The 27,090-nt window shown below is 48.4% G+C and overlaps 1 protein-coding gene across 1 annotated transcript; it reads right to left on the reverse strand.

The window, feature by feature from the left end:
- On the reverse strand, positions 1 to 26,561 carry NRBP1 (nuclear receptor binding protein 1). Its single transcript, XM_085218147.1, has 18 exons — positions 26,385 to 26,561; positions 26,038 to 26,262; positions 16,962 to 17,084; positions 16,289 to 16,390; positions 16,107 to 16,196; positions 15,578 to 15,618; positions 14,101 to 14,195; positions 4,313 to 4,396; positions 3,996 to 4,054; positions 3,286 to 3,384; positions 3,078 to 3,210; positions 2,837 to 2,939; positions 2,302 to 2,352; positions 2,024 to 2,159; positions 1,886 to 1,939; positions 1,357 to 1,420; positions 1,215 to 1,270; positions 1 to 1,036 (listed from the first exon to the last, which is right to left on the reverse strand). The coding sequence occupies exons 2-18, from the start codon at positions 26,245 to 26,247 to the stop codon at positions 938 to 940; spliced, it is 1,599 nt and encodes a 532-aa protein (XP_085074273.1). The 5' UTR covers positions 26,248 to 26,262; positions 26,385 to 26,561; the 3' UTR covers positions 1 to 937.
- Positions 26,562 to 27,090: the final 529 nt, after the last annotated feature.

The raw sequence follows: 27,090 nt of genomic DNA on the forward strand, positions 1-27,090 counted from the left end.
TATTTACAAAACAGTTTATTAAAAATAGGAAATGATAGAAATGAGATGCGGGAGCAGCGCCGCGTTCAGCCCCAAAGACGCATGCAGGGCTGTGGGCTCAGCCCCTCCGAGCACCCTCAGATAGAAAGGAGATGCAGAGGGAGCTGAGCGCTGGAGCACCCGGCCGCCCAGCACAGCCCAGGCCAACACCACCACGGGGCTCCAGGCTGCCTGCCAGAAGCCCGGAGCGCACACGGGGCCCGCAGCAGCACGCAGCAGCAGGGCAGGAGGGCCAAGCTCGGCTCCAGGATGCTGCAGCAGGGGACACAGCCCAGGGGAGCACACGCTGCAGCCCTGCACCTGCAGCACAGGCCGATGTGCAGAGCTGCGGGGCTGTGCAAAACGAGTAAACAAAGTGCAGCCGAAGGGGAGCGGAGAGGCGAAGGGCCAGGCTGGTGCTGGATCCCTCTGCCCAGGGACGAGGCTCGTGACTGCTGCCACAGGCGGTTGCAGAGTTGGGGGATACAGAGAGGGAACAGGGCTTAAGGGCTCCCCTCTGCTTACCTTTAAATTAAAAAAAAAAAAGAAAAAAAAAAAAAGAAAAAAAAAGAAAACGAAAAAACCATTTCTGTGCTGTGCAAAAAGACACTTTGTACAATCCAAACAGAACAAATTCCATGCACATGAACGGGGCTACAGAACACCCCGAGCCAGGACCTGGCTCCCCAGCACCACCTGGCAAAATCCCAACAAAAACAGGGCTGGAAATAATACTGATGCACAAAGTCCCCTTTAATAGGCGGGCAGGGAGGATTGTTGCTGGGCCCAGCCACAGCACATGCAGGATGAGCTTCCAAGCACTGCAGCTGGGGGCTTGCTGATGCCCTACGGTGATGGACAGACACAGAAGGGGTCACAGGCAACAAAGCTGCACCGGCCGCCCTGGAGCCAAGGGATGCTACGATGACACCGTCACTGCCGTCAGAGCTCCGTTCCGGGTGTAGTAGAACTTGCTGAATGCCTCTTCAAGTAAACAGGTAAGTCTGCTCTGGTCAGCCTGGGGGGAACAAGTCAGAGTGAGGGGTGGTGCGAAGCCAAAAGCTTGCTTAAAACCTGCCCGAGTACAAGGGCAGGAACATGTGCTACTTCTCCTACCTTCCCAGGCAGACAAGGACAATAAAGCCTGAGAAAGGAATGCAGAGCTGCATCCCTGCTCGAGACTCGAGGCTGCTCACCTCACTGATGAATCCAAGCTGGACCAATTCAGCTGCCAGTTCCTGGATATTATCATCTGCAACACAGGGAAGTGTGTAAATCCCATGTCCAGACTGCACCGCTGACTCCAGTGCACGAGAGTACGGGAGGAGAGGCACTTACTGGGCTGCAGGTCACAACTCAAGTGTCGATTCAACTTGTCTTCCAGTTTCAGCAGCAGTGTTAACTGCAGGGTAGAGAAGCTCTTGTGAGCGCGTGCAATTTTACAGGCTGCCACAGTACAGGCAGCAGCCAGCACAGCTAGGAACGTTCCCCCAGACCCCCACCGGGATAGGAATCACCCTCTCCCCTGCAGAGCTCCACTGGTGTCCAAGAGGAAAACACACACCCAGTTCCATTATTCCCAACCCTTGCCAGCAGCACAACCATGTGGAAGTAATGCCCTAAGGCTTTATCTGCAGGATAAGCAGGCCATCTATAGGCACAGGCTGTAGATGTCACTGTTCATCACAAGACTACGTGACCTTTAAGGGACCCTTCCAACTCAAGCTGGGCCTCAATCCAGCTTTGTGCCCCAAGGACTGCAGCTCTGGCAGCAGCACATCACACCAGACCCCAGCAGCACATCAGCAGTGATGCTCAGCATCCCCCCCCCACACACAGAACACTCAGCCAGAAGGTGGGACCGTACGTGGTGCTTCACTCCCTCCTCTACTGACTCAATGTTGCACTGCATCAGCACCACCTGAAGGAGAAGCAGAGACACCCCGTGAGCCACTGCTGCTCACAGCACAGCTGACTGGGGAGGAGTGGAGGTGCCACGTCTCACCTTGCGGGTTTCCACCTCTGCTGGTTCTGGAGTTGGGGTTTTTACCGATGGTGGAGCAATGGGAGACTTCACCACTACCTGCTGGGGCTGCTGAGGTCGTGGCATCCCAAAAGCTGTGAGTGGGTAGATACCATTCCTAGAAAGAATCCAGATCTGAGGTTATGCCTCTCCTAAAAAAAAATCACTCCAGTCTCACACACAGTTAAAGAGGTACTTAAAAAACAAACACATGCAATTCCAAAAATCAAACGAAGACACCAAGAAATGATCTCTATTACCTTACGTCCTCCAGGAACTTGTCCAGCTCCAGTGCTGGAGACTGTGAGAATCTGGAGGGAAAGAAGTATTGCAGTGAGAAACCATTAACAGAACCATATTAACATCCACTCAAGTGTATCTGGATGCAGTTTCAAATCCCCATATCCCAGATTGCAGCTACATAAGCAGGCAGGGTAAGTACAGTCAAAGTGAGATGTACTCCACTCTTCCTACACCAGCTCACAGAAGCTAACAGCAAGGCAACATTTTAATGGTGGCAGAAACAGGCAGCACTTCCCTTTAGAGAGCTGTCCAGTGCAAATAATTATTTGGAAATTGCTTCCCCTAATTGTTCTGGCCAGATTTTACTAACGGATTGCTCCAGCAACAGTGTGCCCTCCCATTTTCCTCCCATCAGCTTGGGAGGGAGGCAGATCTCAGCTGCGTGGAGTCCGTACAAGTTCTTCTCCCACTGGGCAGGTAGCAGCAAGAGATCCTCCAGCACTCACCCACTGCCCAGTGCAGACCCCTCTGAGCACACCAAGGGGTACTCACATCATTTTGACTCCTTCCCTATCCGCATGGTTGATCTCTGCCAACACTGCACTCATGTCAAGGTTTTTGGTCATTTCTTCTAAAGCGTTTTCAGGAATCATATCTATTAAAAACCAGAAAAGTTAGACCTGAACAACTACATTTCTTTTCCATGCTAAGAAGAAAAAACCTAGAGAGTTGCAGTGGTGACTCAGCAAAGCTTTACGTAACACAACACGGCACCCTGGGACCCCGTACTCACGCTGATGCCCAACGATGCAGTGAGCAGCAAGCAGCTTTAGCGATGGCACCTCAAACAATGCCTGATGAAAAAGGAGCTCCCGGGCTGTAGGACGTTTGCCTGGGTCCTGTTCTAGACACTTCTGAATGAACTCCTACAGAACAGAGATGGTATGAGACCATGCACAAGGCCCACAGGTCCACGTGGGTGCTGACCGCTCTGCACTCACCCTCTGCAAGGGGTCCTCCAGCAGCTGGATGGCACTGTTAATGGCCTCCTGGGGCACGTAAGATGACTCTCCATTACCCTGTATTTCCAGCACTGCCATCTGCAAGCACAAAGCATCACGTTGGACTTCACTAAGAAGTGATTAAGATCACTGCTGGCAAGTGTGAGATTCTAACAACCAAGTTGATTGGTGTTATTTAAGGTGACGGTTTGCTGAGGCAGAGAGAATAACTGTTCCATTATGATAGCTTGGTTCCTTGGCACCTTGACAGATTGCCAAGAGGTCCTTAAAACTATGCCAGCACCTCCTCAGACAGTTAGTCTCTCTATTTTGAATTTCATGGTCCATTGGCCTGTAGTTCTGCTTGACAATTCCCATCCTCTAATGAAGCAGTAAGTGGATCGCTGCCAGAACCTGGCAGTGCCCTCCTGGCTGCAGGAGTAGCTCTGTTCTACAAGCAGAAAAGCAAACACACAGTGCCATCCAGAACTCACTCCAGCCAACACATCCATAAGTTTCCAATAGGGAAAGTGTGGCAGAAGATTCCAGAGGATGTCTGAAGATTCAGCAAGGCAAAGCGCCTTCGTCTCACAGAATAAAAAGCTCCTGTTACCCAACTAACACACCCATAACCACAGCAACTCCAAACAGCCATGTCCTACCCTTGAATTTCTTCTCCTCGTCTCATAATCAGAGTATTCCCAACTCACCTCCAGGGCACACATCCCAAAGGAATAAATATCCACGGCAGTGGTAACATTGGCAACTTCTGTAACACAGAAACAACGCTGCTGTCAGCCTCTTTCTGCACCCAGCAGCAGGACAACCTCTGTATCAAGCTATGACAACCTGCAGCCTTCTCCCCCTGCTTGCTATCAGAAGGCAAAAGGAGTTGGAACAATTAAACTGGCAAATAACACAGAAACTGATAAAGGGACATCACTCCTAAGATTGCAGCTGAAAACAAGGTGCACAACAGCCTGGGAGGCTCAGGGAGACAGGTCAAGCAGTGAATGGCACACCATACCTCCATATTCCGGAGCAAAGAAGTGCAGGTTCTTCTGCTCCTCTCGACACGTCTTCACGTGGTTGTTTATTGTGTCTGGTGCCACTAGAAGAAAGTAACGAATGCTTAGGATGCAGGAAATCTCAGCCCATCCCCAGACACGTCCTAAGGAACACCCTGTTGAAATGCAAGCCCTGAAAGGACCTCACTCAAATGAGATTTGGAGTATTTGTTGCAAGCGACCCAGCTGTAACAGAAGCCCTACGAACAGCCAGGATCACTGCAGTTACAGTCACTACCTCAGAGCACCAGGAAAAGAACGGGTCTATGAGGCAGCTTTTCCTAGCTGACCCTTCCACACATCAGCAGGACACCAGAGCCAAGGTTCCTCAAGAGGAAAGTCGTGCAGAGCTGCTGAATGAGACCTGACCACCCTGACAGCACAGGACTCCAGCAGCCAGCCCCTGCATGGCCTCGAGTGCAAACCACTCAGAGGTGAAGGAAGGGAGGGAGTAACTCCCAGCAACAAGAAAGAGGAGCAGAACACAAGAATGGACCCTCATTTTTGCTTACAGTTTTTTGCTTGCTCTGCTTTACAGACACCAACAGGTATCAGCTTCACAGGACTAAGAAAAGCGAGTTAAATTCTTGGTCTTCCTTTTAAAACCTGCTCTGTATTTTCCCAACAACACTGCTCAAGATGAGCAGGGCCACAGAGCCCAGATCCTCTTTAACTCCCAAATGATGAGCTCTGGACTTCTGTATGTTACACTACTGACCTACCTGTCCCTGCAATTAGCCCAGTCACTGAATGAATCACAGAATGGCCTGGGTTGAAAAGGACCACAATACTCATCCAGTTCCAACCCCCTGCTGTGTGCAGGGTCACCAACCAGCAGACCAGGCTGCCCAGAGCCACATCCAGCCTGGCCTTGAATGCCTCCAGGGATGGGGCATCCACATCCTTGGCCAAAATCCTCTAACTGCAGTCAGAAATGTGATATTGCTGTAGAGACACAGCCAGCTGAGTGCTGTGAAAACCTGGAGTGAAGAATAAAAGTCTTCCACCAAGTCAGACTGGCAGTGCCAGGGAGATTCTGGGATTCCCCTGAGGCTCAGGCTGTAACCAAGTCAGAGCATCTCAGTGACCCCTACCATGCTCTGTATAGAAGAGCTCTTACTGTGTCTCAGTTTTCATACAACCCTACTGTAAGGAACCTGTTTTAGCAGGGGGTTGGATTTGACCCCCAGAAATCTCCTCCAACCCCTATGATTCTGTGACAGAGTTGAAGGAATTCAGTACATAGAATCACTCAGGTCATCTCAAGTCAACTCCTGAGTCCCAATGCACAACCTAAACCTTTCCTGGCACAACCTGAGGCCACTTCATGTCCTAACACTTGTCAGTTGAGAAAAAGAGACCACCACCTCCTTGTTGCAACCTTCTTTCAGGTCATCACTGAGCACAGTGAGGTCTCCTCTCAGCCTCCCTTTCTCCAAACTGAACAATCCCACTTCCATCAAGCAGACAAGCCATCAAGCATTGAACCTATGGCCTCAGACAAGAAATTCTGGTGTGTTACTAACCCAGGGAACACCTCCCTGCCAAAAGTGGAGCAGAATCAGCCACGTGCAGAGCATTCTTCTAAACAATCCTCAGATTAGCTTCATTTTCCTGTTTCTCTTGCCTGGGTGGAAAGGAACAGTCATCCACCCAGCCATCATCCCTTGTTCCTAGGCCATAGATAAGAGGGAGGAAGAGGCAGGGATCAGTCACCAAAAAAGGCATTAACACCATAAAACTTAACCAGTGATGTAATGCAGGCACTCTCATATGAGAAAAGCAAGTTTCAGTGGAGCTCAACCTGTACCAATAATCACACAATCACTCAGGTTGGAAGAGACCTTCGAGATCCTCAAGTCCAACCATCCACAGAACACCACAAACCCACCACTAAACCATGTCCTGAAGCCCCACAGTACAAGAGGTATTCCCAGGAACCACGATTCCATAGGTCAATACAGTAAAGTTTAGGGGGGGAAAAAAAGGTAGTGGCTGTCTGTTAATACAGCTTGTGACAGTATTTCAGAAGCTGGGGCAACAAGCTCTGGGTTTCCTCTAGTCTAGTCATTATTGCATGACCACCACCTTGGTATATAAGCAACTCAGCACAGATGAGAATGCTTGAGAAGAGCTTCACCTGCATAAAACATCCATAGCCACAGAAGATAAGGGTACAGACTTCAAGATACCTCTGATACAAGCTCTTAGGAATGATTTCCACATCATTTCTACTGCCATCCACTGCCATATAAAGTGCTGACTTAATTATGTCAAGAATCAGGTGCATGATGGCTAGGGAAAAATCACATTAAGGAAGCCAAACAATGAAAGTCAAAACTGAAAGTCAGATCACAACAACGAGTGTGCCTTTCTCAGTCACAGAGAAGGGGAAGGCAGCAAAGGACAGACTGTAAGACAGTGCCACACACAACTAATCAGTGTGGCAGGGAATCAGCGAAGCAGAAAATTGATTTTAGAGAAGGATTCAGTTAAATACGGTGCCCGTGAAGAGCAGGTGATAAGAAGAGACATCGAGTGCAGTAGAAAGTAGAACAAGCAACTTGTCTTTGGCAAGCTGAGATCAATCTGACGAGAAAAATGGAATAATATGCATTACTACAGGGACACACAGAGCTTGCTAGACTTGTCAGACCCTCAAGGGTAAGTTGCTGTGAACACCTCTTCACAGACAGCTCATCAGAAAGCCAGTCATAAGGAGTTCCAGCCAACAACTCACTTGGTGGTATTACTTCCCAGCTGTCACCAATGTCAAGCTGTAGCAGATGCCCAGTCTCACAGTGACCTGCCTTTTCAAGCACTACATGCTGCAGAAGACATTTTCTTCTGGCCACACATATAGTTCACACCCACTTGTCCTGCATTCAGCCCTTCCTTCTTGCATCTTGGGAAGAATCTGCTCAGCTGCCCTTCCTTTCCCTTTCAAAAATACAGGGGTTGGAGGAGGAACTGAACCACCCAGATGTCAGCTGCATACATCTAAGTATCCCCTGAAGCAGGAATGTTACCCCACTATTCCAGCAAAGTGCTCAAGTACCCAGCACTCCAGATTGCAGCAGGCTTAGGAAGCAAAAGAACCCAAGATGATATCCAGAAGGACCAACTACCAACCTTTCAGATTAGGTACAGGCTTGCCAAGCAACCCAGTGTCAGAGGATGCAACCTTACCTTTGTCACACTGCTTCACAGGGACTCAAGATCTTCAGCTGAACACAAGAGCATGTTTGCAACTATAAGGGATGGTGATAGGGCCAGGATGGGAATCAGAACGTGTTACCTTCTCCTTCACTGCTGCAAAAAGCTACCAGGCTACAGAAGACTGCACTTCACCTTTCACTTCAGTGGTACACTAAGATGACAAATGTGTTTTTATTAGGGAGGACACAACCCAGAGCAGATGGGAATGATGGCATCCCTCGACCTGCTGGTGGCAGTCCTCTTCATGCAGCCCAGGACACCACTGGCCTTCTTTACTGCAAGAGTGTCACCGCATGGATGCTACAAGTATCATCCAGCTCTTGGGTAAAAAGCATTCATTAAACTGCCATGGCTGACTGTATCCAGTTAACGGAGGTAGAAAGTGAAAGCTGGCAGAATAGAAAATGCAGAACAGTAGGCACAGAACTGATAAGGAAGGTCTGAAAGATGAATACTTGACTGCTACCTGCCTGCATGCAGGCTCTGAAGCAGGTACTTAAAAGCTTATTAGCATTTCATCTGAACAAGTGGATGGACTTTTCTAAAATACTTATTTTCCACGTGCTTTCAAAGAGCTCCAAAAAGAAGCTATGTGCAACTGTTGTTCCCATACTAAGATGGGTCAACAAAGACCTGACTGACTATAAAACACAGAAGCCTATTTGACAGGCCTTCCATTTCCACCACTGCTGACTGATGGTCGATATGCTCCCAACCATTCAGCAGAAACAAGTTCTAACAACCCTGATGGCAAAAAAGAATACTTACTTTGAATTTAACTACAAATATCTATTTAATGGGGTTATAAATTTCAGCACCCAAATCTTCCTTTAGTCTCTGCAACCCAACGCCCTCCTCACACGCCCAGGTTTCTCCAAGAATCAGAGCTCTCTCTGAGGAAACCAGTAGGGAACCTCATGTCACAACCAAGGGCTCGTTTGGGTGGCAGATCTCTGACCACCAGGAGCCAGGCATCTCAGTGAAACATTTGTCTTAAAAACAAAACAGCTAAGGAGTTAGAACTACAAGCAAGCATTTGGATATCCAAGCACAAAGCAAAGGCTAGCCCAGGTTGGGTGCTCAGCCAAGTCTAGCAGAGCAGTAGCAGGAAACAGCCTAATGTTGGTGGCAAGTTCAGCCAGGAGAGCTCAGAAAAATGCATCCCATTGGCTTGACATGCAGGAGCCAGCATGCACTAGGGTCCATGGACTAGCAGCTAAGAACGAGGAGAGGAAGAGAACTAACAACCAGGAGACTTCACAAGGGGCAGTGCTCCCTCTCTGTAAGGCTCAGGGTGAGAGGAACAAAGCACATGGTCTCAAAGTAGGAGACACCTAAGCCAAACAGTTTTACAAGTCAGCCTTATAGCAAGGGAACACTATCAATAAAGTATAACGTGTGTGCACGCGTGTGTAGTACAAATATATATATACATATATACACACATATATAAATATATATATACACACACACAAGTCATGTACGTTACATATAGAGTGGCAGTCACATCACAGGAGTGGAGAAGTTTGCTCACCATTAGCAAATATCCTATGAAAGACTGTTGGTAACAGAGCAGCCCGTGAGCGGGGAGTAAAACAAGATAGAAGTCAATGAGTTGATGAAACAGCAAGCACTTCACATTGCTACAGACAGCTAGGTCAGAGTCATTGCAAAACACAGCTTCTGTCAAGTAGGAAATCATAGCTGAGGTAAAGAAGTTGGAAGTTCTGTCGTTTCTGCGGGTGCTCTCCTGTCCCTGTTCACCTCTTACTGGCTCTTACACTCCCAGTGATAAGAGATATGGCTCAGCACCATTAACACGAGCAAAAAGTAGCAGCAGACATCCTGCCCAAGCACACACTTGTTCCCTGCCACTCAATGCTTTTGACCTGTTGCAGTGAAACACCCTGCAGTGTGCTCCCCTCACAGGCCCAACGGCTTGGCTAGCAAGGTTTGCACAGATGCAATACGGTGGATCCCATGGGAGAGTGCACAGAAAGCAATGCATCTCACAAGGAATATTTTCATCTGACCACAACTCAAGAAAGAATCAAAAAAGAATGGCTTGGGTTGGAAGGGACCTCAGGGATCAGGAAGCTCCAACCCCCTGCCACATGCAGGGCCACCAACCTCCACATTTCATAGCAGACCAGGCTGCCCAGGGCCCCATCCAACCTGGCCTTGAACCCCTCCAGGGATGGACGGGGCATCCACAGCCTCTCTGGGCAGCTGTTCCAGCACCTCACCACTCTCTCTGTAAAGAACTTCCCCCTGACATCCAACCTAAATCTTCCCTCCCACAACTTGAAACCATTTCCCCTTGTCCTGCAGTTATCTACCCTTTCAAAGAGTTGAATCCCCTGCTGTTTGTAGGCTCCCTTTAGGTACTGAAAGGCTGTAATGAGGTCACCCCACAGCCTTCTTTTCTGTAGGCTGAACAAGCCCAGCTCCCTCAGCCTGTCTTTGTAGGGGAGGTGCTCCAGCCCCCTGATCATCTTTGTGGCTCCTCTGGACCCCCCCCCAACAGCTCTCTGTCTTTCTTGTACTGGGAGCCCCAGAAAGCATTCCTATCCCCAGGACACCAGTGACAAGGTCTTCCCCATCCCCACCACAGGCTCTCAAAGACACTCTGCTCATTTGAGGTTTTCTCCTTAACTCTACTAACCTTACACTTCAGGCTGCTGAGAATAAGCAGTCTGTAAACAAATGGCTCATTGATAGCTTTGCATTGAGCAGTACAAGACATCCTCTCTCTTTCCAACTCTTTTTATTCCCCAGGTGACTCCAGCACATAAAGATTTCAGCCCTATTCCCAAAACTCAATGTGCTTTACTCCCGAAATCAATCTTTTTTTTCCTCCTTACACAGCACAGGTGACTAATCCTGAACTACAGTGTCCTAATAGTAACACGTGCTTCTGCAATCTGATGTAGCAGGGGGAAGTGACAGAAGGGCTGCTGCAGCACCTGAACAAAGTGCTACAGGAGCAAGTACCACGCATTCGTAAGGCAACAACCTGCTGCCACCACTCTTCTAGTGCTCCTTCTCCTAGCAGAGGGATGAGCATCCTGTGGGATTCACCTAGCAGCTGCCTTGCCCCTGATTTCTGCCCACAACCAGTGGTATTTCCTCTTGTTAAAAGCATAAGGAAGGAGAGCTTTCAGAAGCACAGTCTTCAATGGTGCTGGGGACAGAGGCAGCACTAAAGAGCAGATCATAGTGCACTGAATCACTGTTTCCCTTAAATGCACAAGGATCACTGCCCCACTTCTTATGAGTACACACAGAACTCTTCAGATATCAACCAGCTCTGAGGAGTAATTAGCGAAATAAGCGAAAAAGATGGGCTTAATGTTGTCAGTGATCCCACAGCAACACTCTCTAAGGTCTGAAGGTGGAAACAGCCTGCCTGGTTACTGCAGAGCCAGCAGGGATAGAGAGTCACAAGCATCTGATGACATAAGTTCTGACTTTTGAAGTTTGGTGTGTAGTACAGGAATGGATTCATACATTCTGCAACACCTCCAACCTCAACTCCAGCCTATGCTGGAACCGTAGCTGTAACACTTTGAGGACTGTCTTCTGATCACAGGACCACGTGTGCTCACCTCATTTATTTTTTCCTCAAGTTTAAGAAGGGATCAACTCTCCTACATAATTCACTTCATTGCTGACCACAGAATGAAAAGAGCAGTCTACAGCTGTGGAGTTATACCAGCTGGGGCTGGGACAGAGTTGGTTTTCTTCAGAGTAACTCACACAGTTCAGTGCCTGGGATTTGAGGCCATAACACACCAATGTTTTAGCTATTACTGAAAAGCACTGAGACAAGGCATTTTCTCTCTCTCCTGCTACCCCATCATCAAGTGGCTGGAGTACCTCAGAAGTTGAGGTGGGTACAGTGAGAACAGCTGATCCCAAGTGACCAAAGGGATATTTCATGCCATATGACATCATGCTGAGCAATAAAAGCTGAGACAAGGAAAGTGAGCACAGCAGACACTCAGAGCTATGGCATTTGTCTTCCCAAACAGCTGTTAGGTGCAAAGCCCTGCTTTCCTGCAAGTGGCTGAGCATCTGCCTGCTGGTAAATAGCAAATCACAGAACCATTTGAGTTGGAAGGGACCTTCAAAGGCCACCTGATCCAAGTCCCCTGCACTGAGAAGGGACACCTAACAGCTCCACCAGGTGCTCAGTCCCCCATCCAGCCCGACCTTAGGTGTCTGCAGGGCCATCCACCACCTCTTTGAGGCATGTGTTGGGAGTAGGTGCATTCAGGCTGTGTTAACGTTCCCAATATCTTGCTAATCTACCTCAGGAGATCCATCTACATAATGCCACAAGTTCACCACGCTTTGTAATGCAACAGGGCAAAATGTAGGCACCTACTTATGGCCCTGATTCAAGAAAGCTCTTTCCACTTAGTCTCACCATAAGCACAGATTCGTGCCCTCGTTATGGTAATGCTTCAGTCACATCCATACCCTACACATGGAAGGACTTTACTGCATCTTAGAGCACTGTTGTCTTCAAGAAGAGTTTGTTTTCAGACTTGATGTGCACACTCAGGAGGACCTGCTTACTATCTCCACAATAATCCATCTGTGAATTGTTTACACCTTCTGAAACTTAGAGGGACATTTTTTTGCCTGCTCTGGTTTAGATTGCCACCAATTTGTACTGCATCTATATGTTAGTCTTGCTTTTTATACCAAGTACTCACAGCAGGTTGTTTGCTCACACTTTGCTATGCAGCCTACTCTCAGGGACTTGCTTTAACAGAGAGGGTTGCACTAGATGACCTCCAGTGGTTGCTTCTAACCCTTATGATTCTGTGCCAGTGCTTCACAACCCCGACTATAAAGAATGTTTTCCTTATACCCAGTCTACTACTAGTCCAGTAGTGACTGAATTCCTTGGTTTTGCTTCCTGAGGAGTAGCCAGGAGTCCTGCTGAGGATACAGCAGCTACAGCACACAGGGAACCCCAGCTCCTTGAAAGAGGCACATCAATCCCACGGCCTCTGTTCCTTCCACCATGAACCAAAGCTGAGAAATTGAGAGAGTAGGCAACTGTGTGTGACCTGCAATCGAAGAACTACCTTTTTAGACAGCCTCTGAGTGGCACTGCTGACAGTCAGAGTGCTCCTGAGAATACCATGCTTGGTGATCTGCAGAACTACCCTCTGCTAAAACCTCATACCAAGTAAAAGTGGTTTGCTTTTATGAACAAAGCGTTGGCTACCAGTCAGAAAGATTCTAGCTGTATAATATTTTCAAACTCAAGCAGAAAGAGAAGGATCTCCTGCATGCTCCTTAAATAGAACCTACAATAGGCTTCCCATAGGTGGCCTGAATCTAATGCCAGAGAGCCAGCTGTCTGCAGCAATCAGATATATGTGCAACTCTTGGAAACACCTCCTACCCGGACAACTTCAGAAAAAGATAAAGTGAACCCCATAATGAGATCAGTCTGCATGAAGAGCAAGATGTTAAACAGTTCACTGTCAGATAGCTGAGTGCTCTTTCCGCCCTGGCTCACCCTCCCTGGGTACAAGTACACATCAGAGAACAGAGACCCCAACTCTGTAACAAAGAGGCAATGTAAGAGCTCTTTGATGGAAAGAAAAAGTTACAGAGGTCTGCAGCTTATGAAGGGAGTACTTTTAGATGACAGGTAAAGCACAACATTCTTTCCTGTACACTGCCTGCATCAAACCAAGGATTCACACAGACAAAAGCCTAAAGGATAGCAAGTGCCCACTCCTCAGGGTCAAGAGCACTCACAGCAGCCAGACAGCAGGCTGCTGTCACTTGGAAGGGTATGTCAAGGTATCAGAGAATGCATCTGAACTGCAAGCATTTTTGGAGACACAATAGGAACAAATGGAAAAAATAAAATAAAAATGTGTAAGCAAGGATGCACTGCACTGCTAGCAAAACTACATTTTAGGTCTGAAATAAAGCACTTTGGCACAAGCCTGAACAGGACATGTCTTTGCCACACAGGCACAATGCAAGCTAGCATCCTAAAGTCCAAGCTAAAGCAAGTGATGTTGGGTGAGGATGCCAAGACTAGCAGCTTGCTGGAGCCAGTGCCTATAGCTGATACACTGGTTGGTACAAGCAGCTCTCAGTGGACACAGCTCTCCAAACAGCACTCAGTGCTTCCCAACACAAGCTCCATGTGTATTAACCAGAAAAAAAAAAAAAATTGCAAAGCTGATGAATCCAAGAACAATGCACAGAGAAAACTTGAAAGCTGCAACATTTTTTCTGAGATTGGTGCCTCGAGATCAAAAACTGGGGAGGGCAGACATGAGAAACTGTACTCAGTGTCAGCTCTTCCTGTGCATAAAGGTGGTCCAGCCAAGGGTGAATTTGACTGCCAGTCCTTGGCCCAAATGATGCAGAGGTGGGGGAATGTACACACATGCCTATCATGCCAGATGGACTTGAAAGGGTTCGACGCCCTGTTCTGATTGAGCAGTTTGCCTCATAGGCATGGGGTGCCTCCAAAAAGCCTTACCTGAGCCAATTTTGATCAATCCATTGTGCTGAATGAAGATGGTGTCGCAGGTCAGGTTGCCATGGATGATTGGAGGGTCACAGGAGTGGAGGTAGCTGGATATTCAGAAAGAACAGTGGTCAGGAAGCAATCCCAGATTGAGGCAAGAATCCCTCCCCTCATCTCTTCCCTGGACTGCATCAGAAGAGAACAGGAATGCAAAGGGTACATGCCAAGGATAGCAGGGAGGTACAATTCTCTAATGGCCATCAGTATTTAGGCTAGGATAGAACAACAACCTCCAAAACTGGGGGCAGAGGGGAAAGAAAGCAAGCTTCTTCTGACCAGTTCTTACAAAATCCAAGATACCAGATCTGCATTATCTACCTGACTACTGCTAGGTGAGTGCTAAAAGGGTTAAGCTTTTATACCAAAAGATCAAAGTTTTATTCTGCCCTTCTTCACAGGGCATCACAAAAGTGCCTGGTGCTGTACAAACACCATCAGTCATGTTTTCCACCATGCACTTTTCAGTGCTGGAGCTCCAGGTACAGTTGAGGATGGTCTCATATTTCACTCTGCACAATTCATGACTGTCAGCTCCCAAACATTTATTAAAATGCCAGATATTCCTCAGCAGCTATACTTAGCTACATGAAAACAGAATTTTCTCCATGGAGGGGGAATCTTGGGTTATCATTTTTTTTCAAGGCTGTTTTTAGCCACACACCAAATCTGGCTCACATAGGGAAGACTCTTTAAGACAAAACAAATCCTCTTCATGTTTTATTCAACCAGATTGCATCAGGATGGCTGCAGATGTGCATCACTGAGATGTGTACAGATTCATATATGTTCCTAACAATATGACATCACAATAATTATGAATAGATTGCATGGCTGTAGGACTGCAGGCTGCCAAGTTGAAGAAATTTTTTCACATTTCATTCATATAGAATTTAATTTCTTTAAGAGTTCTTTGCAACACCTTCTTGACAATGGTTTGGGACCAGGTAATGAAGCTGGACACTTGGGAAAGCACCCTGATGCCTAGCTTGCACACTCACCATCATATCAATCACAGCTGTTGGGATCCAAAACTTACACTGCACCTGTTTCTTTAGCATAGAAACTTTAGTACTGGCCTAACTGACAAAGTTGGATGGGGCCCTAGGCAGCCTGATCTAGTGGGTGGCAACCCTGCCCACAGCAGGATTTGGAACTGGCTTTAAGGGCCTTTCCAGCCTAAGCCATTCTGTGGACTGCACAGACTCTGGGATGTCTCTGATCCTCCTCTGTTCTAAGGAAGTGCAGTTGACCCTCTGCAGAGTATGACTGGGATAAGAATCAGGCTGGGTGACCAAAAGTGCTCTTCTGGCTCCATTCAGTGAAGTTTGCTTGCATTTAACAGCATGTATATTTAAAGCTTTTACTATCCTTGCACAAGAAATGCTACAGTTAAACAGAGGCTAGACCTTGAGATCAGCAACTCACATACCTGAGGGCAGAAAGGATCTGGGTACACCACCGCTTCCAGGCCTACAGACAGGAGCAAGAAGGACAGAAGTCATTCAAAGAACAAGAACTAACCCATACTTATGTGATTCAGAGTCCATTCATGGAAGATTATACCCTCCATTCAGTGATAGCTCCTAACCAATGAAGGTGTGTAGGAAGTAAAGACTGTATCAGTATTCTCACACTCTGTTTAGTTTCTACATGTTCACATGCCTTCCCTCCCAACTCCTCTTCTGCACAGATCACCTCCCTCTTTCCTGCATGCACACGTGGAAATAGGACAAGCTGTCACACCATTCAAACAAAGCTGCAGAAGTGCAAGGAAACAAAGTAAGCCACATAGAAAAGACATCCCAGAATGCCTGCAACTAAACTAGCTTACAGTAACAAAAAAGAATAGAAAGCTGGTGATAACACGTGGCTGATTTCTCATTAGGAACCTTTGCTGAAAGGCCTTTTGGAAACTGAAGGCACTAAGTGAAAATATATATAGAGAAAAAAGCACTTACCTTTTCATTCATAGTTTTGTGGTTCTTCTTTGTCTTCTTCAGAAACTGTTTCAAGCTCCCTGAAGACATATATTCAGTGATGAAGATTACCTGTGGGGCAGTATAAGACATTATCTTCTGCTTCACTAGTTGCCTACAGAATATAGAGCAAGAAAACCCAACAGGTTGCTTGTTTCACTTACTCTGGCTTTATTCTCCTTCACGTCAGCCCAGTATTTGTGAAACTTTACAATGTTCAGATGTTCCAACTGAATTAAGTTGTCAAAGACTGCTTTAACTTTCTCCTGTGACATAAAGACAAAGCCATGTTACACTAGTGACCATGTTGGCCCACACCTTAATTTCTCCTTGGGTTTGGGACCTCAGAAACGAGGCAATACACTTTAAGCTTCTATACCAAGAACAAACAGCATCTGAGTTCATCTTATACTGCCTAGTTTGATCACCAAGACTAAGTCAACAGTTCTCAGTTCCATTTTCTGCAGTGGTCAGACTTAAGCTGAACGTGCTACGTTTAAGCAGCACAGCCCTCCAAACTGGAGGAGTTACTGATCCAGCCAACGACCCACATGAACTAATGCCTAAAACTCCACCCTGATGGAAAGCACGTCACCCTGATGCAACATATGTTAACTGTACAGATGATGGAGCACTTGAATAGGTTGCCAAGAGAGGTGGTTGACTGCTCCTCCTCAGAGATCTTCAGAAGCCACACTGACAGGGTCCTGGGCAACCTGTTGTAGGTATCCCTGCTTGAGCACTGGGGTGCAACCACGTGACCTCCAGAGATTTCTTCCAACCTTAACCACCCTGTGGTTCCCATGGTGTTTCCCATACCATTTTGGGTCAACGTACCTCCTGAAGTTTAAAGTTCTTCCGTTCAGAAAACTGAACCTCATTCCAAACAACTTCCACACCTTCCTCTGTATCCATAGCCAGGTAGGCACTGTCGATGCCCGGCACATTGCGCTGATTCACCTGAACGGGAAGGAGGGAGAAAGATACAAGTTAGCAGGCTGGATTGTCATTTCACATCCTTCATTTGAAGTATTATGAACTTGGTTAATTAATTTTTATTTAAATTAAAAATTCACCGTCAGCTGCCTTATCTGCTGATCTGACTCTCCCCTTGAGGGGAAAGTCAATACAGAGCTTTGGTTTGTTTCCAGACTCAGTAGGGATCTACCACCAAACATTTGCTGGAAACTTCTCACAATAGACAAAGGCTTCCTCACAAATCCATTCCTCCTGGCAGCCTCTTATACATGATCCAATTTCCAATTTACTTTCAACTAGTGAGCTGATCCATCAGCTGATCTTGAGCTCCTAATACAATGCACGATCAGAAGGACTAACACACCAACAGACCATGCACACACAACAACTGTGAGCAGAGAGAGGAGTCCATTAAAGTATTAAGCCTGCTTTTGTGCAAACTTTTTAAGTTGATGGTGTAATTCAACAACTTTAACAGCCAATCAATATAGGTTGGCTTCTTTGGAGATCTTCCAAGGGAATCAGAAGAGGCCTAATTTCAATTTGACGTTCTCAAACTACAGCTGACATCCATGAGCAATAAATGACCAGCAGCTGGAACAATACAGATTGCTCAGTAAACTGAGTCATAAATTGTGATGCAATGGCATGGTGTAGATAGGAATAAAGAATATAGTTCCTAATTACATAAAGACACCCTGAGCTACAGGAAGTAATGCTGAAAACGATGACAAGAGAAGCAGCTTAGCATGAATGATCCCATTCCTCTCCTACCTCTCACTATCTGCATAACTGAGCAGTGAAAAGTCTGCCATCATATTCAGATAAATACAATATTTATTGTATTTATTGTAAGAAAGTGATTTTCTCTGCATGAACACACTGATGCTGACATTAAAATACTACATCAGGCCTGTTATGTTCCACTGTCAAATAAAACTTGGGGTCTTGTGTGACATGGGTTAGTGGGCATGGTGGTGACGGATTCACAGTTAGACTTGACCTTGGAGGTCTTTTCCAACTTTAATGATGAAAGATTGAAGACTGTAAGGATAAAACATTTATCCATTCAATATTTAGCAGGAGAAAACTCTCAGGCACGACGGTAAGAACACATATTACAATCAATATACCAAAGTTGAATGCCCACAGGCTTTTACTTCAGGCAGCTTAAGTAAGAGCCCAGTCAAGACAAAGCTAGTATTGCAGCAACAAAGTACTGCCATGACTGCAACACCAAATGCCCACACATTCCTCAATATTCTCTTATTTTGTTATATTCACTGCCTACACAGAACTTCTGACTACTGGATTCATTACTGCAGCCCTCAAGTATTGACAGCTACTCAGAATCTGCCTCAGTAACGCAGGCAGAGGAACTTGATGCAACTTCTGGGCACCTTATCTAAAGCAAATCATTGCTATGACTCATAGGCAACATTTTAGGGCATCACCTATGACTCACTACACCAAACCCATATGACATCACTGAGGGTAATTCTCAGGGCAAACTTAACAAGTTAGAAGGAACGAGGCAGTTCATAACGTTGTAGACAGATGCAGCTGCAGGCACATAAACCTCAGCTTATCTACAAACTTAGCCAAGCAAACAGAAATAAAAAGGGCAAATCCAAGATGGTGTCTTTCATGCATTGCTCCCAAGGGTAAGGAGTGCATGGGCATTAACACTGGATGAAGGGGATGGAAGTTCTCTCCCTGCAAGATTTGTTCAAGGAACTGAAAACTACTTTAACTCGTTCCATTTTCAGCAGTCTTTTGATGACCCAAATCAAAGACAAGTGCTTGTGAACTATGCTGGTGAAAGGACAAGGCTGCCTCAAACACAATACCCTGTGTTCTTAACAACACGTTATTTGGAAGGGTTAACATTAACTCTCACTGAACAGCTCAGTGACCCAGAGCCTGGATTCCTCACCCTATAGGTAGGAAAGGTGAAAAACAGCAGAGTTGATACCACTGGTTTTAAGAGAGCAAACCCCAACCTGCTCAGGGAATGGGTTGGCAGGGTGCCCTGTGAATCTGCCTCTGAGGGCTGAGATGTCCACAAGAGCTGGTTCCTTCTGCAGAATCACCTTCCAAAAGCAGAGGGGCAGGCAACCCCACTGCATCTTGAGTCAAGCATGAGTAGCATAAGACCAGCTTAGCTGAAAAGGGAAAGGAAGAAGCATTAAGTGTCTCTTTTGCTTCAGTCTTTGGTATTAATTATAAGCCTTGGGTTGCCCAGTCCTGCAATAATTTGGAGGACCGCAACATGGGGAGCAAGGACTTTCCAATCACTGACATCAAATTGTAAGGAACCAGTTGCATCAGTTGAGCTTTTTTGTATAAGTCCATTGGTCCTGAAAGTGCTGAGGGAGGTAGCAGGTGGCACAGCAGGACTCCTCTCAGTGATCTATCAAAGGTCTTGGGAGGATCCACAGGCTGGAAAGTAGCCAACAATACCCCAATTTACAAGAGGGGCAGAAGAGAACATCTTGGCAATTACAGACCTGTTAGTTTAACTTCAGTAATCAGGAGAATTCGTGGAGATGAACCTGAGCTCCACTGAAGGGCACGTAAAGGATGGTGCAATCGATGTGGATTCACAAGAAGAAACTCCTGTCTCACGAATCCTCCCACGGTAAGACCACCAGCTCAGTGGACAAAGGGAAAATGATGGGTGTAGTTTCCCTTGATTTCAGCAAGGCTTTTGATGGCTGTCCTGGAGGTATTAGCTTGCACAAACCATCTGACTGTGAGACGAACAGGAACACTGGGTGAAGAACTGGCTGAACAGTAGGGCTCAAAGGGTGGAGATGGCAGCCTGGGGCTCAATTTTGTATTTAAGTTCTGTACCAACACAAAATCAAGTCTGCAGCAGAATTCAGAACTGTAACCATTCATTTCAAATTTGGAGAGTATAAATTCCAAGCTATTCAAAATATAAGTTACATCAATGATCAGAGCCACCACAACAGAGGGAAGAACCCAGACAACCTCATCAATGGCGAGTGCAACACTCAACCCAAGGCCCTGCGTGGACAGAAAGGTGAGCAATGAAGTCATCACCCATCAGCAAATCCACCTAAGCAGTCCAGCAGGAGAAACACTTTTAGCAATATTACTCAAACCAAGTGGAGACACTACGTGAAGGAACATAAGACTTAGAATGTCAGGGATGGGCAATTTGGGCATTGAAGAGGAAAATTTGGGTGCAGTACTTGGGAGATGTTTGAGGGAAGCCAAAAGTGTGGAAAGAGGGGTTAGGATGAAACGCTGTGCATGTTCTGTGCCTGATTATCACTAAGCTCTTTCTTTAACTACTATTTTCTGTGCAAGCATGCTCCCTATTCACCCTGTAGCACAAATATTTGAACAGAGTAAGGCTCTGGTGCTGCCAATAAGCTACATGGAATGCATTTTATTATTAAGAATGCAAAGCAAACCCTATACCTTAGTCATGGACAGCTGGAGTGTAACTAGCACTCCTAACCACCCAGGAAAGCTGGGAAAGCAGCAGACAGCTGCTCTGGTTGTGCCTGCTCCCCCACTGAGGCAGCATAAAGGCTGAGAGGTGCTGCTGGCTGATGAGGCACTCAGAAAGCTGCCAGCTGTCAGTTACAGTCAATAAGCAAGAACACAATGGCCCTGTAGACAAGAGGCCCCAGACAAAGACTCAGTTCCCTCTACTTTCTGCAGTGCCCCCGTTCTCATTCAAACATATCTCACTCCTTCCAGGACATCCTTAAACGAGCCAATAGAAGTGTTAAAGGGCTGCAAAACACAAACGTTTCCAATGGTCAAGCAAAACCATAAGAACTACAGCATGGCATTTGTTTGTTGTTTTTTTTTTTTTTTTTTTCCCCAATCAGCTGGAAAAAGGATCCACTGCCAAAACCAATCAAAAAAGCTGGCAGCCCTCCTCATCCCAACTTGAAGATCTCTACTACCATTCCTCTCTCCAGTAGCAAAGGCAAAGCTCAGAGCACCTGAAATGCCACCTTTCTCAGCATGGTGCCTCACTTTCTAATACAAAGAAACTCAGTCTAACGGGCACAGCAGTGATGAGCTGATGGTTGGGCTGGATGACCTTACAGGTCTTTTCCAACCTCAACAATACTATGACAGTAAAGACTCCGTTGTTGTCTATATTAACTTTCAGCAACAAGATACAACGAAGAAGAGCAAGAATCAAACACTAATCTCATAGCTACCCACAGGAACAACCTACACTGCCTGAAATGTTGGTTCTCAACTTTTACAGGTGATCTGAGATCCACCTGGAATTTCTTCAACCCAACTAATCTGCACACTGCAGTAAAGGAAGCCATGAAAGACTGCATTGTTCAACCAGCTCACCTGACTGCAGAAAATACTAGAAACAGAAAAACAAAAATCAACCAACACAGCAACCACTGTATGCAGACACTTATAAACAGGTCTCCCTCAGGGGTAAGGCAGAAAAGAACTTGTAGATCTCAGAAGCCTCTCCCTCAACATACACTTACCAAGCTCAACACTAAAACCATGCTGAAAATGCCAACAGACAGACAAGCTGAAGAATATTCTGCTGCAGCAGAGCACAAGTCTTCCTCCGGCGGTATCTGTGATACTTCTTGCTTGGTCTGCATAGCTCTTGGGGACAGTACTGAGTTGAAGCTCTAACATTTCAGGTTTAACACCTACCAGCAGCAGTAGTCTAAAAATATACCTTAACTACATTCCTACTGTCTATCTCTGTAAGAAGCTCCTGATCCAGGACGCATTGTTCAAACAGCAGATAATTCTGAAGATATTTGGACAACCTCAAAAAAGATTATTTATGTGAGTGACAGAAAAACACAGAGTAACACGGGGGCAGCAAGAAGAGGGTTTGTTTGGGTTTTGTCAGTAAGATAATAGGAATTAAGAAAAACACAAGCTTGGAGAACCCATCAGCCTCTGTTGCTCCCTCCTACAACTCCACTAACCATTCCATCCCTGATGGTCCCAAGGTCAGGCCGGATGGGATCCTGGGCAGCCTGAGCTGGAGGGAGCACCCAGCCCACAGCAGGAGTTGAAAATGGATGATCAAAAAGGTCCCTTCCAGCCCAAGCAATTCTACAACTGTATGCAGTTCTGAGCTCCACAACATAAAAAGCTTCTTAAGGGTGGGTAGTGACAAGGGGGAATGGTCTTAAACTGAGACAGGGCGGGTTTAGATTAGATCTTAGGAGGAAGTTTTTCACACAAAGGGTGGTGAGGTACTGGAACAGGTTGCCCAAGGAGGTTGCGGATGCCCCATCCCTGAAGGCATTCAAGGCCAGGCTGGATGTGGCTCCGGGCAGCCTGGTCTGCTGGTTGGTACCCTGCACATAGCAGGGGGTTGGAACTAGATGAGCATTGTGGTCCTTTTCAACCCAGGCCATTCTATGATCCTATGACCCTCAGTGTGCCTATAGGAGGGCACAGAGCTGGCAGCAGGGCTGGGAGGAGCGGGGTCTGTCTGAAGGAAAGGAGGCCCAGAGGAGGCTATGCTGATGTCTGCAGGAGGGGAAGTGCAGAAGGTGCATAACAGCAGGACCACACCATTCTCCATTATGTGCTCCCTGAGGAAGATGAGCATTCTCCATCTACTTATAACAGCACCTTTAGGATGTCATGGTGGCGTGCGAAAGCCTCATTTGGAAAGTCTTCCCCGAGCTTTGGTGGGAATAGCACTAAGTGTGGAAGAGAAGCTCCCTGTCTCTAGAACCAACCGCCCCCCATCAGCACAGCCTCGTGTGCTCACCCCGGACACAAACCCGGCACTGCCATGTGATTTCACCATTGTCATAAAACAAAGACACGATGAATAGCGGGAGATCCGGGAAAGCTTCCAGCGGAGAACAGCCCGTATTCTAACAACTTCTGCCTGACCGCTCGAACACAAGGCCCCGCTCCGCCGGGACCGCACCGCCCCCACCGCCCGACCCAGCGCGGGGATATGGAGCAACGCCAACCGGAAGCGGCTGGGCAGGGGGCGGGACCGCACACAGCCAATGGAAACGCCGAACGGCGCCAACCGGAAGCGGCTGCGAAGGGGGCGGGGCCTCACGAAGCCAATGGGAGCTCCTGTAGATGATGTAATGCCCCTACTCCACGAGCCATTGGCTGGAGGAGCTGTCACTCCGGGGCCGCTCCTGGCTGCGAAGGCCGCGGCCCGCCGGGAGGGGCTCCTTCCACGCGCGAGGGACTGGAAGAGCCCGAAGAGAGCTTTAGTGAAGGGATGGAGAAACGGCTCCGAGGAAGTTGGAAGAACGTCGTAGGAAACCGAGACATCCCTGAAGGCCTCTTGGTCCGCCTGTGCCCATGTGGCGCTTCGAGGCAGCTCCCGAGGCACACACAGCACAGCAGGGCACGGCGATGGGGACCTGCCCGTGTCCCCAGGCCCACCACGGAATGACAGAATGGCTTTGGGTTGGAAGGGACCTCAAGGATCACAAAGCTCCAACCCCCTGCCACATGCAGGGCCACCAACCTCCACATTTCAGAGCAGCCCAGGCTGCCCAGGGCCCCATCCAACCTGGCCTTCAACACCTCCAGGGATGGACGGGGCATCCACAGCCTCTCTGGGCAGCTGTTCCAGCACCTCACCACTCTCTCTGTAAAGAACTTCCCCCTGACATCCAACCTAAATCTTCCTTCCCTCAACTTGAAACCATTTCCCCTTGTCCTGCAGTTATCTACCCTTTCAAAGAGTTGATTCCCCTCCTGTTTGTAGGCTCCCTTTAGGTACTGAAAGGCTGCAATGAGGTCACCCCACAGCCTTCTTTTCTCCAGGCTGAACAAGCCCAGCTCCCTCAGCCTGTCTTTGTAGGGGAGGTACCCGTGTGATGTTAACAAATAAACATTGTTATAATGTTCCAAATCCATGCTTCAAACTGAGAAGTGAAGAGCTGAAGACCTGGGAGCCCACAAGTTGCACCGAGGCCATACAGGCTGCATTCTGCACGTACTGTCACATTACTGTGCTCCTGGCAGCACCCAGAGAGCACACTGCTGGGATCACCAACCAGCATTGCATCACGGCGGGAGGGGAGGCCACAGCATTCCTTCCCTGTGGAGTAACACTGCTGCCCAGGGCCACTGAGTAAGAGCTGTCTGCATGGGCACACAGACCGGAATAACCAGAGCTGGCTGCTCTGTCCCACTGACAGCCCTCACAGGGATGCTGCTGCAGCACAGCGCTGCACTTGGGCACGCTAGGATGTTCAGAAACTAAAGGTGTTGTTCTGGAATTTCACACTTCATGTTGATCCAAGCAGAGGTTGGAGGTGTCATGCAAGCTTAGATCTAATTAAGCCACGTCTCACATACAACTGCAGCCTGTATCAGACACACACAAATGCTCAGCATTTCTGCAAGAGAACAGTACCACCTCGACAATGAGGGGCTGAGAATTAGAGGCCTCAGTTTTCCCCCAAATCAACTAACAATTCCTTTTGTGGCCTCCAACAATCATTCTGTTGTTACTTTGATATCTGTCAAGTTGAAATGAAGCTCAGATATCCAGTAAACAAAGGGGATCTGCAATCAGACCAACCGGTTGCCTTCATTGCCAAGCATGAGGTGTTCCTGCCCGTGGCAGGGGTTGGAATGAGGTGGTCTTTAAGGTCCCTTCCAACCAAGACCATTCTGGGATTCTGTGATTCATTCATTCCCAAGCCTCTCTGGTGCACTGAGTCAGCACTGATCATGGGGGGGGGGGAGGAAGGAAACAGTACTTCTAACAATAGTTTCAGGTTGTCATAAGGAATGTATTCCAGAGAACAGAATTAGAGTCTTACATAGAAGTCTCCCCTTACAGCTGCACCACTGCAGGCACACTCTTAATACACGTTGGAATACATTAACAAATACAGGACAGCCTTCAAATAAATAAAGGAAAGGAGGTGCAGGGCATCCTTGACCTTATTCCGACCTCCAAATTTACATCAGAACAAGGGACTCTTTCACCACCACCGGAGTTTGCATTGTTCTATGAATGCATCTGTTAACGCAGACATCTCTGTGCTTGTTTTAAGTTGGCTGAGTAAGGCAACATCAGCACCCGCCTTGCAGCACTAAAGGTAAGATTTCCTCAACCACACAGCTTGCCCAACCACAGCAGGTTTCACTAAAGGAACACGAAGCAGAAACCAGTCTCTAGAGGCAGCCCCCCAAGATGATAAGGAAAATACAGAGAGAAGTGGGAAGAGCTCTGAAAGTTCTTTAGTTCTTTAATTTAGATCTTCAGTTCCTTACTTTAGATCTTAAGTTCTTTCCTATGAGAGTGGTGAGGTGCTGGAACAGCTGCCCAGAGAGGTTGTGGATGCCCCATCCCTGGAGGTGTTCAAGGCCAGGTTGGATGGGGCCCTGGGCAGCCTGGGCTGGTATTAAATGTGGAGGTTGGTGGCCCTGCATGTGGCAGGGGGTTGGAGCTTCATGATCCTTGAGGTCCCTTCCAACCCAAACCATTCTGTGATCTAATCTGCTCATGCCATCATACAGGACAGTCCCAATACACGCACTGAGAAATGAATGCAAATCAGACAAGCCCAGAAGTCTGCAAGAACCAACCCTAATTGAAGGCTTCAAAGCAAACCCAAACGTGTAGCTGATGAGTCTGCACAACCGGGCAGCTCCGCAGCAGGTCCCACTCCATTCACCAGGCTCTGTGCAATCGGTGCACTTCGTTATTCCCCGAGCACAAGAGCTGGGAAACAAGACGGGCGAACAAACGCCAGAAAGAGCCCTTCGTCAACGCAGCGGCCTCGATACCAACCGTTCGGAAGGGCCTCCAACGCTACAGGCGGACCTCAGGCCGCCGCACAGCCCACAAAGGCCGCTCCCGGCCCCAAAGGAACAGCTGCGGGAAGGGCAGCGCCCGGCGCCCACCCCACCGCAACGCAGAGGCCCGGACGCCGGCACTGACCTCCTCACGCCGCTTCTGCCAGCGGCCGCACGGGGACTCCTCGAGGATCTCGGACTCGTCCTCGCTCTCTTCCTCCTCCTCCTCCTCCTCCGGGGGCGCCGCGGAAGTCACGGGCGCGGACACCGAGGTCATCCCCGGACCCGACGAGGCGGACTCCGGCTTGGGGTCGGAGCCGCCGCTCGGCGCCTGTTTGGCCTCGCCCTCCGACATGCTGCGTCGCACCACCTGCGGGCGGGACGCGGCGTCAGGCGGCCCTCACTCGGAGCGGGCCGGAGCGGCAGGCCCAGGGGGCTGGAGAGGGCCGCGCCCGCCGAGCTCCGTCGACTAAAACCGCGCCCCAAACCTACGGGAGGTACCCGATCCTCGCTGGGCGCAGCCCGAGCAGGAGAACGCCGCTGGCGGTGAGCGCGAGCTGCGCTTACCGGGCTCGCCCGGCACCTCCCGTCCCCCGAACGCGAAGCCGCTCCGCCGACGGCCGCCGCCAACCGCCGCGCTGCGTAACGCGCTGTCAGGGGCGGGGCCGCTTCCCCGCCAGCCAATCGGAACACAGATACTAACCTTCGCCCTGTGCGGATTGGTCGGTGGGCGGGGCTCGAGGTACGAGGCGCGATAGAGGGCGCCCGCGCACCTGTGAAGCAAGATGGGGCGGGAGCGGGGAACTCAGTGACCAATGGAAGCAGCGGAGCGGGCTGCCGGCATCCACTGATTGGTCGGCGGCGGGGGGCCCGCGGCAGATAGGGCGGGGGAAGAGATTGCGGCGGGTAGTAGCCCCGTGTTGAGGGCATATTGCGTTGTATTGGTTTATTTTTCTGCGGAGTGTTCTCGAGTGGGTTTCAGGTGCTCCATGTGATGTTTGGCCCCCTGCACCAAGCCCAGGCGCTCCCCGTTAACGCTACAGTACCATCTGTTCTGAGTTCCTAGTTCTTTCTTCCCCGCGCGCATACAAACGAAGCACAGCCTCAGAGGGGTTGCCCGTTACGGCGGGCAACCCCACGTCTGCGCCTGATCGCTACTGCCATACGCTGGGCGACCTCCGGGGGGACTGAGGCGGCC

Source organism: Meleagris gallopavo, chromosome 2 (assembly GCF_905368555.1).
Source record: "Meleagris gallopavo chromosome 2, MGAL_WU_HG_1.1, whole genome shotgun sequence".
Classification (NCBI taxonomy): Eukaryota; Metazoa; Chordata; class Aves; order Galliformes; family Phasianidae; genus Meleagris; species Meleagris gallopavo.